At 39.4% G+C, this 20523-nt stretch overlaps 1 protein-coding gene across 4 annotated transcripts in view; it reads left to right on the top strand.

Annotated features, from left to right (window-relative positions):
- RALA (RAS like proto-oncogene A) overlaps nt 1–14238 on the top strand; it is a 31655-nt gene extending 17417 nt beyond the window's left edge. For 3 of the 4 annotated variants that reach the window (XM_049816971.1, XM_049816972.1, XM_049816973.1), the window contains 4 exons: nt 3426–3580; nt 5562–5770; nt 9410–9584; nt 12283–14238. In XM_049816971.1, coding sequence (XP_049672928.1) covers nt 3467–3580; nt 5562–5770; nt 9410–9584; nt 12283–12405 — 621 coding nt within the window. In that variant the 5' untranslated portion in view covers nt 3426–3466 and the 3' untranslated portion in view covers nt 12406–14238. Of the gene's footprint in view, nt 1–3425; nt 3581–5561; nt 5771–9409; nt 9585–9903; nt 9977–12282 lie in introns of all 4 variants that reach the window. The other variant, XR_007508119.1, reaches the window with a different exon arrangement.
- Nucleotides 14239–20523: the final 6285 nt, after the last annotated feature.

Raw genomic sequence — 20523 nt, forward strand, 5'->3', positions numbered from 1 at the left:
GTTTGCACAGTATCAGACTGTACTTGCTTTGTTTGTAACTTATGTCTCTCCATGCTGTCTACCATTCAGCAGGCCTGAATTTTGTCAGCACTATATCTTTATTGGATTGTGAAGAACTTGAGAGCAAACTGACCTCCCTGAGCCTCCTTCCACTACAAAATGTGGCAGAGTATTTATGACAAGCTTGTCTTTAAGATTTGAAGTCTGTGGTAGCGTGAAGTTTTGCTGTCTTCAGTATCTTACTGGAATGTTGTTCACTGGCAGTTATTGATGATTTGATGACTCGGGATGCTGCTTTGACTGGTTGGGTCAGGTTTTTTTAATTCCAAGTTTCTTTCTTTGACTCAGTCTTTTATGCTTCTTTGAAGGGGTGTTATCAAGGCTTCTGACAATGATTGGCTGCCATAAAATCTTTCTGGTTAAAGAATTTTCAGTGAAAAGGAGCATCATCACTAACTTGATTGTTTATAAGTATCTTATTGGTTGGACATCATTGTTTTGGCTTTTCAAGCATGTGTCAACTGTTGCACAAAGCACAAAAAGTGGCAGCTTTTCTTTGTCACACTGGGACACTACTTGTTGAATTGCAGCTTCTAGTAAAATATGAATTTTCACATTGCTCAATCTACTTAAAGACTGTAGGTTAATTTACAGCAAATATTACTGTGAAACATTACTATTGTGTATTTGAGTTTTTTCACAGGTTGTAGTATTGATTTTGCACAAACTCATCTGTCAGAGGTCCTGCTGAATTCGTTTGGACTTGTTTCAGTATTGAAGTGCTTACAGAAGAATAGTCTGTTTTGTTGCTTAATAAGGTCATATCCAGGTATACTACTGCTTCAGTTTCTGTGCTTCTGAGAGTATGTATTGTAATCTAAACTTGGCAAACTGAGCTGTTGTCAGTTGATGACTGGAATTCAGAGGAATTTTCTTTATATTACTTGTCTAAAATACATACTCAAAACAAGTAAGCATGACTATCAGGACACATTTTTACTTTTAAAAGAAAAGTGCAAAGACAAAACAATGTGGAGTAGTTCAAAATGCAATGTAGTAGGTTGAAAATGTACACATGGCTTGGAGCTATTTTCATGTTCTCGTACTCCCTCTTGAGTAAAAAGAAAGCAATGGTTCCTTTTAAGCCATGAGGGCCTAAAAGGAAATGTTTGGTTTTTCTCATCCATCTCCTTTCTAAAAGAGCTTGTAACATGATGTTAGTTACATTTCTCTGCTCTCTCTCTCTCATTATAGAGATATGCTATATCTCTATAATTAGTACAGCAGCTTACTCAGCAGCTTATTTCACTTAAATTGTTTTCCCCAGAAAGATTAATTAAGTGACTTATTTTTCAATTGCATTTTCAGAATTCTTTGACAGCAGAATGAGTAGTGACACTGAATGTGATCCAGAGAGTTTTCCACATAGGTTGTTGGTTAACCTTGGTAGGCAGCTAAGTACCACACAACTACTTGCTCACTTCCCCCTTACTAGTGGGATGGGGGAGAGAATCGGAAGGGTAGAAGTAAGAAAACTAGTGGGCTGAGATAATGACAATTTAATATGTTTAAAACAAAGAAAACCAAAACCAAGAAAAAACAACTGGTGAAAAAAAATTAAAATAAAATAATTGCTTGGCACTAGCTGACTAATGCCCAGCCATTTCTGCGCAATGGCAGCCCTGGCAAGCTTCCCTGCCAGCTTTTATTGCTGAGCTATGGCATGGGATATCCCTTTGGTCAGCTGTCCCAGCTGTGTCCCTCCCAGCTGCTTGCCCACCCCCAGCCTACTTGCTGGCAGGACAGCGTGAGGACCAGAAAATGCCTTGACACTGTGTAAGCACTGTTCAGTAACAGCTAAAACATCTGTGTGTTATCACTGTTTTCATCACAAATCCAAAACATGGCACTATATGAGCTATTCTGAAGAAAATTAACTCTATCCCAGCCAAAACCAGTACACCTTTTTATTTATTTCTTAATTTGAGGAAGGATTGGCTTAATCTCTGAAGCTTCAGTCAGCATGCTTTTACACTTAAGTGCCTTACTGCTAACAACCTTAGTGCATGTCCTCAACTAGGGTTTTTGATATAAGTTTTAAGAAAATGGTCATTCTTCACATTCTGATTAAGCTGCACAGAAGGGCGATTCATTATGCAGGAGGATGTAATTTTAGTGTGAGACTGTCAAATGATAGTGATGGCTAAAGGCAGTGGGTTAAGGGTGTCTTGTAACTACACTGTATTATTATCTGATAGTTCTGTATATAACTAAATTGTTCTGCCATGTGAACATGTTCTTTTTGTGCTTTCTAATTAACAAAATCTAAGTTACATCTGATTCTTAGTTACTACTATACGTGTCTTCTACTTACATCTTCTGTAATGTAGATGTCATTGTGTTTTTTGGACATCAGAGCTTGTTTTGACCTTAAATCTCTGGAGGAGGGTATGTTCTGTCACTGTGCAGGGACTTTCCCTTGTCTTAAGAACAGTGCAAGCAGACAGAATATTCTGTCTTCATGTAACACAAATACCGTTATATTACTGTTGGGATAGGTAGGGAATGAAATGAAGGTGCAGGAAGATAGTAGTTGGAGATCTGCTAAAACTATGACATGATTTTTTTTTAAAAAAAGCTAATGGGATTGTTACTTTTTGTACATGTGCACACGCACATTAGACTGTATGTGAATTAACTGTCATAGAGCCCTTTGGTATTGGTGAGGTGCAGAGATTTGCATTTCAGCAAGCAGTTGTGGGGCTGAGACAACTATTCCAAATATACAGAGTAACTCATCTGTAGCCTAGGAAGGCACATTGAATCTTTCCACTCTGCATAAACTAGATTATTCTTTCAGTTCCTGATTGACTTACTGAAACTGGGTATTTTTAGGTTTTAAGTGACACATTTGCTTGCTTTTCTCTGGAAAAGTACACTAGTTAATCCTTGCTGCTGCTGCTCTGTCTTGGTGCTTGCTATTTAAGCTGGAAATTCCTTCAAATGTCTGTTTTCTTTCCCCTGCAGCTGTCATCTCATGTTTTCTTGTATGGTGTTGACTCACTGTGGCTTCCTTTTTCAATTCTTGCTTAGTAAACTAACAAGAATTCTTGACAAATACTGTGTCTTTAAGAGAAAACACTGCATACCAAAATGTAAGTCCTTTCCCTTAATTGCTCTTGGATGCTGTGAACCCACTTGTGCCCTTTCCAAGTGGTGAAGGCTTTCTTTGCTCATGCTACAAAAAAGATGAGGTCACTATAATTTGTGGAATGGCTTCCAGTGAAAAAGCAGATAGCTTTCACTGAAGATAACAGAACTGAAATTAAGTCCTTAGATATGTAGGGATTTAAAACAAATCCACTTTAAACAGTGCATGTGGTAGAAGGGAAAGAAAACTAATGATGTAATATTTTTTCTTCTAGATTTTTTCATTTGATACCTGTGAATTTTCTGCAATCCAAAGATGGCAGCAAATAAGCCTAAAGGACAGAATTCATTGGCTTTACACAAAGTCATCATGGTGGGAAGCGGTGGTGTAGGAAAATCTGCTTTAACACTACAGTTTATGTATGATGAGGTAAGAATCTGCACTAGAAACTATCTCAGGATATGTCTGCTACATAGTGTTATTTAAACATTCATTAGTACAGTTATTTTCTGAAAGGGTCTAAATGTGTACGATGTGGTATGAAAGTCAGTGATTAAATTGAACAAAATTTTTTTGAGATTAGTGATTTACCTTCTAGAGATACCTGTGAAGGTATAATTTGGCATTTTTCAGACTTCTAAGCAATTAGATGCTCTGTCATATAATCAGCGTATTTTGTCATCGTTCACTAGACCTCTTAGAACTTATTTAGGTATGATAGCTCAAAGCTGCTTCAGTTAGGTGAGTTGCATGATGCCTGAATGATGACCAATTTTTTCCATGTTTTTTATGCAGCTGTCAAAGAGAGGAAATAAAATCTGTTTCTTGTTTCCTTTTTTCCAGTGAAAGTCATTCTTTTTGATTAAAAGGCAGATGTTATGGCCTCAGTGTCCTTTAAAAAATGGTACTAAATATATTCAAAGCCAGGACTGCCTGATAGCATAATTGAGCACAGCCAGATGTTGTGCTTGACCAGAAGCAGAGGCTTGGGTAGTTGTGATGGGTTGACCCTGGCTGGACGCCAGGTGCCCACCAAAGCTGTTCTATCATTCCCCCATCCTCAACTGGACAGGGGAGAGAAAAATATAACAAAAAGCTTGTGGGTCGAGATAAGGACAGGAGAGATCATTCACTAATTACCGTCACGGGCAAAACAGACTCAGCTTGGGGAAAATTAGCTCAATTTATTACAAATCAGCCAGAGTAAGGTAATGAGAAATAAAACCAAATCTCAGGACACCTTCCCTCCACCCCTCACTTCTTCCTGGGCACAACTTCACTCCCGGATTCCTTCATGAAGCCCCCCCAGCGGCACAAGGGGGACGGGGATGGGGTTGGGGTTTACGGTCATCACACGTTATTTTCTGCTGCTAATCCTCCTCAGGGGGAGGGTTCATCACACTCTTCCCCTGCTCCAGTGTGGGGTCCCACCCACGGGAGACAGTCCTCCACGAACTTCTCCAACGTGGGCCATTCCCATGGGCTGCAGTTCTTCATGAACTGCTCCAGCATGGGTCCCTTCCATGGCATGCAGTCCTTCAGGAGCGCACTGCTCCAGCGTGAGTCCCCCATGGGGTCACAAGTCCTGCCAGAAAACCCGCTCTGTGGGCTCCTCTCTCCGCAGATCCGCAGGTCCTGCCAGGAGCCTGCTGCACCGCAAGGTTCCCACAGGGTCACAGCCTCCTTCGGGAACCCACCTGCTCCGGCATGGGGTCCTCCACGGGCTGCAGGTGGACATCTGCTCCACCGTGGACCTCCCTGGACTGCAGGGAGACAGCCTGCCTCACCAGGGTCTTCACCAGGGGCTGCTGGGGAATCTTCGCTCTGGCGCCTGGAGCATCTCCTCCTCCTCCTTCACTGACCTTGGTGTCTGCAGCCTTGTTCTTTTACATGTTCTCACTCCTTGCTCCAGTGGCTGTTTTTCCGTGTCCCAACTTTTTTTTCTTCTTAAAAATGTTATCACAGAGGTGTTACCACTATCACTGATTGGCTCGGTCTTGGCCAGCAGCAGGTCCGTCTTAGAGCCGGCTGGTGTTGGCTCTCTTGAACGCAGGGGAAGCTTCTAGCAGCTTCTTACAGAAGCCACCCCTATACCGCCACCCCCACCCCCCCGCTGCCAAAACCTTGCCACACAAAACCAATACAGTAGTGTACAGACATTGATGTTTTGCGTTTACCTCTAAAATTTCCTTGTAAAGGCTGAAGAAAGCAAAAACCCATAGACTGTTTGGGCTGATGGAGAGCCTACTTTAACTATGAATCATTTAAGTACCTCACATAGCCTAAATATGTATGCTTGCTTATTAGTTACTGTAACCATGTCGGATGTTTGTTATATCCTTATAGGCAAATAGAAGTATTTGCCTTGTACAGGCATGACTTTATATTGTGAAGGTTTTTTGTTTTCTAGTTTGTTGAAGATTATGAGCCCACCAAAGCAGACAGCTATAGGAAAAAGGTGGTTCTGGATGGGGAAGAAGTCCAAATTGATATATTGGACACAGCAGGGCAGGAGGACTATGCTGCAATTAGGGACAACTACTTCCGAAGTGGAGAAGGCTTTCTTTGTGTCTTCTCTATTACAGAGCTGGAATCCTTTGCAGCAACTGCAGACTTCAGGTAAGTTACAAGGCAAGATAATTATTCTAATTACTGTGAGATAATTATAAGTGATTTTTTTTGTTTGGTTGGTTTATAATGCCCTTATGATAGTCCAGACTGGATGACAGCTCTTACTGTAGTCACATAATGTTTTGAACAGATGCCTAACCATGCCTTTGCTATCTGTACCACTTCGGATACCTTTGCTGCTGTGTTTCTGAATACTAAAAAGACTATTGCCACAGAACAGATACATAGTAATGTCAGAAGGCTTCTGCCCTTTGTAAACCAGTGTTTGCCTGGCACTTTTGCTAAGAAGCAGTATTTGTGAGTAGGCATACTGCTATCCAGAGTAATGGATCTGAGAAAAATTGCTTATAGACTGTACTGAATTACATTATAGAATGTATGTACAATACCGTGTGCTCCCTAGAGCTGTCTTTTTCAGTTCTTGCTTCATATAGAGGATTATGTTGTGTTTCTCAACCTGTGAAACACCACCTGGAACAAAAGGGCAGCTGTAGCATGTCCAGCTGTTTTATACTAGAATACTTCATAGTTATAAAGATGATGCGACTGGGTTCCAATTGAAAACTGCACTGAAGAACCACATCTGGTGATGTCTGTCTGCAAAGTCTTAGGCAATGTGAAGTATGCACTTTGTGTTCTGGGAGAGCAAAATGCATAGAATCAACAAGACAAGTCTTCCTACCTCTTAAAGGTGTTTTTATGAACAACAATGGTGAGAAGTATCTTTGAATAGTCTGTAGTAGCTATGCATTTTGTGTAAAGGCCTGTTGTAAATCTGTGCCTTTGGTTTTGCTTGGATGGAATTTTTCTCTGTAAAAGATACTGATATAAATGTTTGAATTTACAAGACAAAAGTTCCACATAGCGATCTGCATAGTGTTCACCCTTCCCATCAAAGTCAGTATTTTACTTAATAGGGAGCAACGTGGTGAAAACAAAATTTGGAACTGGATCTTTCTGGTGTAATAAAGATTTAACAGGATAAGTTTTTTTAAGATGCTTTTCAGGCATGCAGCATATTTAAAACCCTTATAATTCTAAGAGACTATTGAACAGTCAAGAGTATATTACAGGTGTTTGATTTTGATTTAGAGAGAGAGCCTATTTAAATCACTCATCACTATATTAAAAAAAGGACAGAAGAGACAAGAAAATTTTTTTACTGGTTCAAAGTGTTGCAAAATAGGAGAGGAGATAACCTCTGAGAGAAAAGTAAAGAAACAAATATAAAAAGAAATTATCTGCCTCCGACTGAAATAAGGCTTCTCAGAGATGCTGTCACAGTTCAGCTTAATTAGCACTAAGTATCAGAATATGTTTAATATCATCTCTAAGAGAGGAAGAAGTATTGGAGAGGGGAGAAAGTGAGGTTTCCCTTTCTGGTGTTCTTTTATTTATTTGTGTGTCCATATGTGTGTGTGTGTATATATTCGGGGGGGGGGGGGGGGGCAGGCCTTAATTGATTTGCAGGCTTATGCTAGGTATTGTCAATCATGGAGGACTATTTAGTATAGTTGAGCTCCCCTAGAGTGCAAAATGACCTGTTCAAATCTGTTTAAAATTCTGTTAATGCTTCAAAGTACATGATCTTCTATGGCTCTAGAAAAGTCCTACTTTTCCAGCAAAGGTGAGTGTTGACAATATACATGCTGATACAGCAAAAATGGAAGAAAAAAATCCCTTCCATGAAGAGATTAGAACTGTCCCCAATCCAAACCTGAAAGCACCTTTCAAGTTGCCTTTGAAACTGTAGAACTGTAAATGCTAAAATGTAACTCAGAAAAATTACATTCTTTCTGCTCTGTGTAAAAGTAACCTGTATCTCTTGAAGGCACAGTTAAAATACCTTTGGCATTGTTGAGCAGCCTGAGGGAATACTACTTAAGAGACAGACATAAAAGAGAGTGACCAGAAGAATTTGGATGTTTGATTGTTTCCATGGAATTTTGTTCTGCTGAAATGGCAGAACTCCAACAGGACAGCTGTTTACTGCTATTCAAGGTCTTCAGTGGGGTTCCTGGTGTGCTCTGAAATGCCATTGCTCCAACTAATTTTTTTTTAATAGAAGGCAGACCTGCAATGACTAAACTTTTAAATATTTGAAAGGCAGTTTGATAAAATGTGGTCTTTCTTTGAGTAGACTTGATCTGGCTCTAACAATTTCTTTATTTTAAGTTCTAGATTTCAAGCTGGCATATCATTAACTAGATATTTCTTTTTTAGGAGATATCAGTCTTCAGAGAGGGCTCAAAGGAGAATATTGTCATCTGGATTGCTGTTAGATTAACTCTTTACATGGTGAAATTGTTTGGCATTGCCTGAACAATTAGTGTTTAAAGCTACTAGCTCTTAGCAGAAGTCTTATTTACACAGATACAGCAGTGAGGCACTGAGTTTTCTTCTGGCCACGCTTCCTAATCCACTGACTATTCAAACTACTTTTGGATAACTGCAGACCCTGTTAAAACATTTGCACTGATATTTGTTGGGGAGTGGAGGAATGTTGCTTTAATTACACCTCAGAGATAAATGTGGTGTTACAAGCTGCCTCAAATATATATTTGTTGGTTTAAAAAAAATAATGGGCTATCTGTAATTTCTCAGCCCTGTGAGTAGACTTCTTCCACAAGACCGCATGCTATTCAGAACTTTTTATAACAGCAGAAGGATCGGGCCATACAGCAAATCAAGGACCTTTAGAATATCCGTTAATTTTCACTCCTTTCAGCTTCTCTCCATTCAGCTTTAAATCTGGCAATAGGTTTCACCTCAGCCAGCAAAAGGAATTTGTTTCTCTGTGCTTTTTGTCGATTTTCCAGAAATTGCTCTATGATAAAGGGCTACATTTCACTACTAACTTTATACTCCTTTCTGAGACAAAACCAAAGAATTTCCCTCTTCTGGGAAAACTGTTTTTCCTGGTACTTTTAATGCATTTCCAATTAGAAGAAAACTTGCATTATTTTTTTAAGTGTTGAAGACTTATGTACCCAACCATTTGTAGTACTGAGTTTTATCTGCAACTTTAAACCCTTCATCCTAGTAGTTCAAGCAGTAGAAGGATCTGCCCTTAAAAATCTGATGCATGTGCAACTTGTATCTGTACACTGAATGAAGATCTCTGCAGAGACTGAATGTAATTTACTTGAGAAAGATTCCTGAAAGGAAGAGGTTTTCTCTTGGTATTCTGTAGACCATTTTATCAGCTTTAAAAAAGGCATATGCATTTTATTAGGAAAAAATCAAATGTAAAACTGAGGTTTGGGTAGCTTAAAAATGGCAGTCACTAATAGTAATATAAAGACAATGGTAAATGCTCTCATCTTTATTAAAAGGAATGACATATAAATTCTCACTTAAACCAATCCTGTTCGACTCTTTTAGTTTCTTACTGACTCACCTCCTTCCTTCCTGGAGGACTAGTAATCTGTCTCTGTCTTCATTCTGTATAATGTCATAATTAGGTTTAAGATTTTACTGGTACGTAAGCTTAATAAAAGGAGTAAGTGGGTTTTCACTGTAAGATAAGAATATTTAGTTTGAGTTCTTTTTGTGTTCTAACAATAGTACTCCATAAAAAGCTTAATTTTCTTTTCCTTTCTCCACCCCCCCCCACCCCCCCTCCAGGGAGCAGATCTTAAGAGTAAAAGAAGATGAGAATGTTCCTTTTTTGCTAGTTGGTAACAAATCAGATTTGGAAGATAAAAGGCAAGTTTCCGTAGAGGAAGCAAAAAACAGAGCTGATCAGTGGAATGTTAACTATGTGGAAACTTCTGCAAAAACACGAGCTAATGTTGACAAGGTAATAACTGGCCTCTTAATACAAAGAATATCTCCATCAGTTTTTACTTTATACTTCTTTTCTGTGGGTCATACTCTGTGTTCATTGTTTTAGCAATTATTTTTGTGAAATTTGAATCAAATGCTTTTCTCCTTTAGCTTGCAAGGAGTGCATGACTTAGTGACTTCATGTAGAACAGTGAAAATGTTGGGCATAACAAGTTTATCCCATGCTAAACTGCAAGGAGTCATTATACAAGACATCATGCAAGACCTTATTATATTAAAAATTTGAGGCAGCTATTTTGGCCTAGACTTCTTACTGTGTTTTCTATAACTAGAAGACAATCTGCTTCTGAACAGTGAGGAATGCTGTCTGATCCTCAGCCAGAATAAAACAGCTTACAAAAGCAGGTAAGGGAGGAATTGGAGCCCTCTCTATCCTCGTTTAACCAGATGCGTGTTGTACGCTGCTTAGATGAAGAATGGATGAACCCTTTTAAGCTTTGAGCAGCCTAGAGGTGCCTCGTGAGTTATCAGGGATAAAACCTGGTTCAGAAGGTCATGAGATAAGAGACAAAGAATCTTTGTCTCCAAGAAGATAAATTATTGATCAGTTGTAAGTGTTTCAGCTATAACTCTGAAGGAGAGGACTTGGAATACAGAGCTCAGAATAACTCATCCTTGTAGACTGCAAGAGTAAGAGATGTGTGGCAAACAAATAAACAATTTAGTTCAATGTACCAACCTTTCCTTTCAGAGCTATTGAGACTTGATCACACATTGAAAAATTCTCTAATGTAAATCCTTACATATGAGCTGTCAATTACAGCATGACAGCTGTAATGCGAGTTCTCTTTTGCAGTATCTTAAACTTGACTGTTGTCTCGTGGCAGTTGTCTTCCTGAAGAAATGGATTGTTCAGTACTACAGTGAGAACTTCCTGCTGTTCTGTAGAGAAAATTAAGTCAATTAAATGCAACAGAACTCAGTCTCATTGTTGAATACAGCTCTGATTTTTTTTGTTGCTGTTATAAAAACTTGTACATCTTTTAGTTTTGGTGCATGATTGCAGTTAACATCTGTCTATTACAGTCATGTAGAAATTCCCAGCTCTTCAAAATCTGTTTCACTATCATTTAGCAGCTAAGGAAAAAAGTGTGTGTGTGTGTATATATATATATTTTTAATAGCTTTTGCACACACATGGTAGGCAGCTATGCTGCTCCAAGTTTCTTTTTTGGAGCTGGTAGCATTATGGGTCCAGATCAGCATGTAACATATAGAATTAAGGTTTGACAGGCCGTAAATGAGGCTTTGTTGGCATTAGTAAATACCAGGTATTTTTAGTTACTTGGAGCATCTGAAGTTACGGGGTTTGTTATGCGAACTTAAATTACTATTCTATAAGAAATCTGGGTTCTCTGAATTCCAGAATAATGGTTTGCTCAGTTGGGGAAAACAGTCGGCTTCCGCTCACTTTGGTAAAGGTGACCCACTATGTATCTTCTCACAAGGTTATGTACCCCAGAGAGCTAAATACTGTAGTACAGTATCAGTGCTTAAGCAGGTTGACAGTTGCATCTTGCCATTGGTGCAGATTTAAGTACAAGCAAGTAACTTAGTGCACATTCAGAAGTCTAAGGCAATCTTGCTTCTTGATGGAAATGTTTAGTTACATTGATTTTTTACAGATCCCGTGTAATGAAGGTTGATGTTTTTGCTGCAGTCCATACAAGATTAAAGTAATTGCAAATAAAAACCAACTGAGCTCTGCAGAGGAGCTTTTCAGCCCCTGCACTGTCCATGTTTCACAGAAAGGGATCAAGTCACCTGACATAGATCTAGAGAACATCCCCTGAGAGAGAAAAGTTTTAGAATTGCTCAGCTGATTTCCTACAATGAAGTCATAAAGATGAAATTATTATTTGCTGTAACCTCCTGCAAGTCAAGATCTGCTTTTCAAATACATAAAGTAGCTTTAAGCAGTCCAATTATAAAGGTTTAACTGACAGTAAACCTTGTATCTTAAAGTCATTTGTGTATCTCCAACTTTATAATTGTTTCCTACTAAACCACTTGATGAAAATGAAGTTCATGTGTACTTTGAGATTTTAACATGGCGGTTGAGATTACCTGATCTAAAAAATTGTTTATGTAGTTGTATGATTGATAACTTTGCTTTGAAGGAAATGCTGATTGATTATTCTTTTTTTTCCCCTAGTCACTTTGTGTTTAGACTTCCATCATGGGACATACTGACCATGAAATGTTCAGTGTGTGCTACTGCTCCATTAATATGTTTCTAGAATTGGATGTTGCACTTTTTCAGCCTTTACAGCTCATCACTGAAAAGACTTGAAACGTAAACTGATTTCCTTGAGTCTCCTCAGTTAAGATGTAGATAATACATTTTAAAAAATCTTGATTGGTGATGAGACTCTTGTTTCAACCGTTGTGGAAAATTTTCTGACAGGATTCATAAGCAAATATGAGAAGACAGGGGAACATTATGGTACCATGAAAGAAGCAGGATTGTGTCATATCAACTTGGCCTTCAAAACCAGTGAAAGATTTGTTGGATTAATATGCAACCAGTTTGAGCAAACAAATATAATTGACTTTATTCTAAACAACTGAAATGGTTATCATCAGTGATAGCTTAAATTAACTCATATGTCTGACTGATTTTGCATTTACATTCTTACATCTTTTTTTAGGTGTTTTTTGATTTAATGAGAGAAATTAGAGCCAGAAAAATGGAAGACAGCAAAGAAAAGAATGGGAAGAAGAAAAGAAAAAGCCTAGCTAAGAGGATCAGAGAAAGATGTTGCATTTTATAATCAAAACCCTGAATTCCTTTCCTACCCTGACCATACTAATAAAAACCATAATTTATAAGCATGCCATTGAAGGCTCAAGTGACTGAAATTACTCTAACATGTTGGAAATTGTAATGTACCACTAAAAGCATGAATTGGAGCTGCACTGAGAGTCAAATTCACTGAAAAAAAAAATTATGTGGCTTCAAGAGAAGCAAAGTTCAGTCCATTTCATAGTTGCCTATTCTTCTCACATTTCTTCTGAATGTAGTGTTTCATAGGCAGTCTTTTCTTTAATAGTGAACAGAGAGGGGAAGTATTACTTTGTGGGTTCTTGTAAAGCATACTTTTTTATCACTGGTAGTTGTCGATTCATCTTGTCTTTTGTTGCCTTGAAAATTACAATTGTGAACGTGATATCTAACAAAGTGGTATGCAGTTGTTTTCCCATGGAGTTACGCAAATTAGAAAAGAATAATGTATATGCGAACAGTTACATTGGGGAAAATTATATGTGGTTCTGCATTACCTGATTAACCTAGAAGAGTGATGTAATCTTTTACATTGAAACATTTGAATATGCCTTAATTTTAAAACTTAAACATAGCAGGTTGCTTAATCAAGGGTGTATTTTCAACTTTGTTGCATGGAGACTGTCCCTGTGCATCAGTGCAAGACTGCCCTCTCTGTGGAGTGCAGTTATGTGAATGATTTCGCTAACTAGCTGTTTGCTAGCAGTGTCTGTTCTTTAAATGTGTGCCATACTCTGGTATTGTGAATAATACAGAGTGTATTCTGTCATCTGTAACTTGGTAGACTATATGGTATCTTAAAACTAAAAGGTCAGAATACATGTAAGACTGAAGTCATAAGCCCATGGCACATCTAAGCCTGGAATGGTCATTTAAAACTTAATGTGCTGATACCTTGAAACTTCCCTTGTGTGAGTAGATTTTTGTCTAGATGTTCCTTTGGTTTTAACTCCCTGGAGTTGGGTGGAATGGAGCTGATTCAGTAGCGCTAATGTGTTTTGAGTTAAGATGTTGTCTGGGAAATTCTGGTGTCATCAGTTAATTTCTTTTGTGTTCCTAATACTCAGCTATGGGAACGTGGTGTGTTATGCTGAAGCTCTTTGCAGGTTTTGTACTGTTTAGTTTATGATGATTTTCAAATGGGGAACATTGTAGCTACTTTTTCTAGTTAATGTTGATATTAAACAATCAGACATACTTTGCAATACAGAAACATTTACCATGTGCATCCAAAATCCCCAAACAAAACATACTGCCTCAATTGCTTCAGAACAGCAAGAATACTAGCACAGTTAGTATGCTGCATCTTAACTAAAAATATACCAGAATGTTTGAGGGTTTTGGACTCCTCTGGGGTAAGACAGGCTAGATCAATTCCACAAACTGTTATACTTTTTATACATGTGTAAGCCTATAACTGACAGTTTAAAATGTGCTCAAACAAACTAGGTAGCAAATATTTAACTTTCATGCTAACAGACGTTTTAGGGACTCAAGTCTTAGAAGTTATATTTGTCATGTTAAATATTTATCAATAAGAATTTTGTATGTGCATTTAGTAGACTGCCAAGTGCAGAATTGAAGTTACTCATGTAACTGGCAAATAAGCCAGTCTTCATCTTACTGTGTACTCATTTGGGTCTATTTGGCCAGGGAGTCTAACCACTAACATTATGACTTTGCTTTGGAACCTGTATACTAGGAACTGAGGTGTTATGAAGCCACTGGACACATGAAACTTGTCTTGGCTGATGCCTTATCCTGTCCTTTTATTTGCTATTTGAGCCATTGAAAGATGAATAAACTTCCATTTTTTTAAAAATGCTTGTGCGGTGTTAATTGATAACTATATTATTGATAAACTTTGCTGTAGCTGATGCCAGTTGTCAAGCAGTTAAACCTACATATTCCAGAAGCCTTTGTCATGTGTGTGAACAAAACTGTAGATTAAACCTAATCAGTCTGATAAAAAGCCACTTTGTAAAAGATGAGACTATGCATGTGCTACCTTTTATCCAGAGCTAATTTATCCCTACTTGCTATAACAAAGAATGTCAGAAAACAGGGAAACTGAGGTAAGCTTCTTCCAGAAGTATTTTTCCCCTAAGAATGGAAAGTGAGATTTAAAAAACCAACACAACCCACCAAACAACAAAATCAAACAAAAAACCAACCTACATAAGTTTTAATAATAAAATAAAAATGCTTTCTAAGTAATTTTCTTTTAGCACACTTGGGGAGAACATAAGCGTGCTTCCTCAATGTGCGGGCAATATAGCTTGAATTGTGTATATAGGATTTGGGTACATCTTGAGAGAGTCCTCCAATTGCGTGATACATTTGCATCATAGAGAAATGTTTGGTTTACCCTACTTCTGCGTCTGAAGCTCCTAGGTCTATCTGCTCAGAGGGCTTCTGTGCCCAAGAGCACTTTTCTTCCCGTTTCTTCTCCAGGAAGTTGAAGATACTTTCTTACGTTGGCAGGATCAAAGCCTTCCATGGGATTTCCCTCCAAGTTAGCCTAACAATGGCAGTACTGTTGTTACCTTTTGTGAAATGCATGGCATTGTAAAACTGCAGACCAGAGAGAGATGCCTTAATTAGTAACAAGCTATAAAGTTCAGTTTTCCATTATGTATGAAACTGATACTGAATTCTTATGCTAACTGCATTTTTTCCTGTAGCTTTTTGTAGCATTAAAAATTCAATTGACTTTTGAAAATGCTAGCTAAGAAATCTGTGGTCTGTTTGGTAGTTTCTGTAGCCTCCTGATGAGCATACAATAGCTTAACAACAGTAGCATCCAACAGTTTTCTTTGACTATTCTGCAACCGCATCATGGTGTGCAGGAAGTGCTTTCTCATTCACAGAGATCTTGTTAGCATCAGAGTAGAACGCAGAGTGATCCCCCTGGCAATTCCAGTGGCAACCATAATACAATAAAATAGACTCCGTATCTGAGCCTTGTGGTCTGCAGGAACCAAATATTTTATCTATTAATATGTAAAATAGGCTTACTGAAAATCTTGGGTTCCTTTTTGGGACACCAAGCTTTGCAATGATTCTCTGGTTCCAGAGTCTGAGAGGGTAGATGATGTCTACATGACTGTAGTCCAATGCAAAAGACAGAGCAGCTGAGAGATGGCTGATATTACATGAATGCATATAATACATTTAGCTGTACCAGAACTGGATCAGAAGGTAAGTCAATTGAGAAATGAATAGGGAAAGCTAATAGTGCATCTTAATTTCTAAACTTCCTTCCATTGCTCTCGGACACGTCAGCACTTCTAGCCACATGGATGCATAGTCAGTCATGTGTGTAAACTGTATTCCTTTCCAGGCTTGCTCTTGCCAATTTTTGGCTGTTATTTTAACTTAAATGACTGGATATGTTTTTAAGAGATGACTCATGAAAGAAGCCTCATCTTGCATGTTTTTCTGGGAGCTTCAGCTTGTTACTAAAATTGAATGGTAGGAAAGGTGTCAGTGTTGCTAGTACTGGAGTGTAGGCTAATCTTTGATCTAAATACATTGACCAGACTGGAATATTTTTGGTTGAAGCTTCATTGTCAAAGAAATACTGAAATGTATACCACTTGAGATCTGCCTGGCATCAGACAGATGCCAAGACTCTTCTCATTTTCAAAGAGATGGTGGCTGGATCTAATCAGCCATCTAACTGGTACAATCCATTTTGCAAAAATATTCAGAAGATATAATTTGGTTTCTGTGTGCTAGGGTCTTTTTTTCCCACCTTTTTTTCTTCTGCACAGAATGGAAAAATACCAGAGTTTAAGTTGCTGGAAAAATTTATTTGCCTCCACCATCCTCTTGATTAATATCGCACTCAGTAATATTTAACACTCCCAGAGCACGCACTTTGTGATACCTGTTGTTTGTGGATTTCAGTGGGACAGTTCCAGTTTTACAGAAGACTGTTCTATCTTACAGATGCAAACAACAGTGGCAGAATTTAGCCAGCTGACTCAGTGGGCGAGTAACAGTATTAGCAGGCGTAGCACTCCTGTTTGATACCTCATTCTGCCTCACGCAAGGCAATTGCCGACTTTCTTTACTGATCTGGTAAGACTGTGTATGAAGCTGTACATGTACCATAAAGCAGTCAAGATGGGAGTCTCTGAAAACCTGAGTGATTGGGTTCCAAACCATGGCATCTAATTATGCTTTTCAACTTTTGCAAGGACATCCCCTGCCAACGGACTCTGAAGTGTTAAAAACTGAGGTCCTGTCTGCACCCCAATAGCATCGGAACACATGACTCGGAAAGTGGATAATTGTGTTACACTGTGTATGCGGACATAATTTCTGCGTGTAAAACAAAGATAATTTCTAGAACAATTTACACCTGTGGGAGATTCTTGAAAGCCCCTGGGAATTGAGTAATGTAATACAAATCTGAGAAAAGGAGGAAAGAAGTGGTGTTGGTTGCATTGCAGACCTGTAATGGTGAACTGTAGTTCTGTAGCACTAGTGCTTGTTTGAGTCTGTGCTCTGCTTTGTGTAACACTGTCCTACAGTATTCAGGATTCTGGCGTTTGCCCCTTTTCTGCTTTATTAATATGACATGGTGTTGCAAAATAAGGAATGGGGCAAGGATCGTTTCCAACCTAAAACTGTGCTAAAGGTAAGCAGACTCCAGAATGCTCTTAAAAGTGTCTGAATACTGGTAAGTATTTCATCACTCCACTGTTTCCTTTGTACTTAGCTGAACAGAGGTGAGGAGGAGGATACATGTTTAATAACATTCCATTAAAGTTCTTTCCATGAGAACCAGTTTGGAAATTTTCTTGGAAAAAAGCAAGCCTGTAGCAGGTAGTCTGTTAGGATTATAGTTTCAGTCATTTTTCTATGCCTTATGCTGTAAATTGTGGTTTCAAATCTCAGTTCTTAAGTGGTTTGGCATTAGTTGCAGGCTTAATTTTCCTTAATACCTGACATTTTAAGAAAAGTTTGGTCACTTCTTGTAATACCCTGACAATACAGTGCCCATTTCAAAGCATGTTCGGAGGATAGCCACCTTCCTGATATTTACAGATGGAGGTAGGTGAGCCAGCGGAACGGCAAGGGGCTTGCCAGGTCTGGGAACAAAATCTGTTGTTTGCTAATAAAGTGAGGTGTTGAGGCCACCTTTGCTGCATCAGGTCTGTTAGGAAGGTGGCTGCAGCTGCATCGGGGTAGGCAAAACTATATCCATCTGCTGAGGTAATTCTGGATGGCATGCCTGGGTGCCTGTGGATATGTGACTTTGAGCAGTGTTTGGAGGTTAATTATAGATTCTTTAGGAACCAGTTTGTTATGCTGCAAATGCAGGGGGGAAGACATACTGAAATACTGATTTAGAAATACATATCTGTTCATTTATTGAGCTTGGTAGCAATCGGATACTTTTTCTCCTTGTCCATTTCTATTTGGATTTGACTGTATTTATGGCAGGAGAGCAAGGAGAGGAGGGAGGAAGCTGATTTCTGCACCACCTGATGGGAAGCAGCCATAATCCATGGGCATCTGAGGAACTACATGGCAGGCAAATGGAGAAATCGGGAACTGGCCAGAAGCCAGGTGAAACTCAGGTGGTCTTTGCAATGCTTTGGGAGCTAAGACAAGGAGCGGGAACCAAAACTGCACACATCAGACACGGGAACAAAGCACGAGCATGCTCCTGCTGCCAAAAGCAAGGTGGGACAAATAGCCAGCGAGGCCCCCAGGACTGACGGTGCCAAGCTGCAAACCAGATACACACTGTCTGTTTCTTCTTCCTGGTAATATCAGTACTGATTTTCAGGTATTTCCTTACTGTCTGAGCAACAGGTGAGGTAGCACCTGCAGTAGTTAGACCTATGTTTTCTCCACTCTGCCTTTCTCTTGACAGAGCTTGCTCTCATTCCTCCCTGAAAGGGGGTGGGCAATAAATAATTGCAGCCTGTAAGCCACTGATGTTTTTAATGCTGCCTCCTGTGCTTGTGCTGTGAATGTACAGTAAAAAGAGGTTGGAGGCAGGCTTCTTACGAGTGGAGAAGGCTAGAAGTTGTCCGTTTTCCACCTCGTCCTTGATTGATGCCATGACAACTTGTTGGTTGTCAATGTCCCAGGCACAAAGGAGGGGATCTCATGGTAAGATGGAGCTTGTGCCTCATGGATGTCCTGGCTAAGAGTAGAGGCATGATGATAACCAGCAGTCTGAGTGTTATATTTTAGGCACTGACTGCTATCCTGAAAGTAATGAATTGGTGTTTGCCTTCAGTTGAGCTCAGCATGCATGGTATGCTTCTGGTACAGTTATTTTTGCTTTTCACTTGTTTTGTGAAGAAAAACTTAAGAGATAAGGGTTGTTTTTTTTCAGTGAAACAAAGTAGGAGACTTGTTGGCTGAAATGCTGCCAGACTAATGTGTTAAATATTAGTCATCTCTAAAGAATAAGCCTAAAACAGTAATCCTTATATTTTATTTGATAAATGCCAAAATGCTTACTGAAATAGCCTGGGGAAGTGTCAAAAGAGCAGTTAAAAATAATGTACCATGCCTATGGATAGCAGTTTGCTATGGGCAGTTGTAAGTCCTGTGAGTGTCAGAAATGACTTGGAGGTGGGTGCTAGTTGCCCTCAGCTGCTTGTGACAGACTTAATGCTGCATCTAACATGAAAGAAGCTAGGAGAATTTGGCTGCTCCTGTGCTGTTAGATGAGGAGTAATATTTTTTGTTTGTGAGACAAAGTAGATAATAATGGTGTGCCACTGCTTCTGGTTTTGCAGCGTGATTTAAATCTGCAATGCAACATGGATATTATTCATTGATGTCCTAAAGACTTCATAAATGCTAAATATCCATAGACAAGGTGCCTAGACTGTGGGTTAATGAACGAGGCCACAAAGTCCTACGCGGAGGACAGCTGTCCACAGAGACCACTGTGGAGTTGCTCTTCTGATACTGGTTCCCTGTGTTGCATCAAGAGATCAGGACATATTGCATCCTGCTTCAAGAATGGCTGTGGTCATCAGTAGGGCAATACACAACTCTAAATGGGACAATACAGTTTGTCCATTAAATGCTTCTCTCTGCTAGAGTATCAGCACGTAGAAGAGACCATGGTGTAGAGCAAGCTCCTTGCTATAAAATTTGGTTTATGACTTATAAACCTCTAGTTACACGAGTACCCTTATGACTATGGAGTTCAGAAGGAAATGTTGGAATGTTTTTAATTTAAATTATATTTAATTTTGATGGTAAGATCTTGAAGCTTTAATGTGAAAAAGGAGATTAAACCCACAAGTATTTCAACATTTCATAATAAAACCAGATTGTTCCTACTGTACTCAGAAATGCTGATCACAGTTGGTCCTTATTATTTTTAAAGAAAACTCAGGAAAGAAGTGGCAAGAAGAAATCAAAGGTTAGTTGTTTCTGCCACTTAAATTTGTTACAAATTTCTTTGACCATCAGCAAAAATTTGCATAAAGCATGTGTGACCTGGTTTTTGAAAGTCTCTGTTGATCCAGTTTAGCTGGATTTCCACAGGATAGCAAAAACACACCCCTATGACATTAGAAAAAAAGGAGGAGGTAGGAAGAAGAAGGGAAGGAATAATTCAGCTGGAAGGCACCTAAAATGATATTCCAGTCAACCTGCCTGACCATGTCAGGGCTGCCCAAAAGTTGAAGAATGGTATTAAGGGCATTGTCCAAATTGTGCCATGGCCTGAGTGCCCTGCAGCTGGGGGGAGGAAGGCTTTTTTTCCCCCACGGTGGCCTAGCAAGTGCCCCCGGGGGTTTTTTGCCTTCCTCTGCAGCACTGAGCACGGCTGCTTTGGGCCATTGTGGCTAGGTGCCCGCTGCTCATGCTCCACGAAGGTGGCCCTCGTGCCCTGCATCCGGGGGGAGGAAGCTTTCTGACTCCCGGGTGGGCTCCAAGGGATGCTCCCGGGGGTTGCTTCTTGTCCTCTGTAGCACTGAGCACAGCCCCTTGTCCGGGCTCCTCTGGGCCCTTTCGGCTAGCTCCTTGCCTGCTGCTCCTGCACCTCCAAGGCACCGCTCGTGCCCTGCCTCTCTCAGGCTCTCTTGTCCAGTGCCAGTCTGTAAACGGGAGCGAG

Source organism: Accipiter gentilis, chromosome 14, assembly GCF_929443795.1.
Source record: "Accipiter gentilis chromosome 14, bAccGen1.1, whole genome shotgun sequence".
Taxonomy (NCBI): Eukaryota; Metazoa; Chordata; class Aves; order Accipitriformes; family Accipitridae; genus Astur; species Astur gentilis.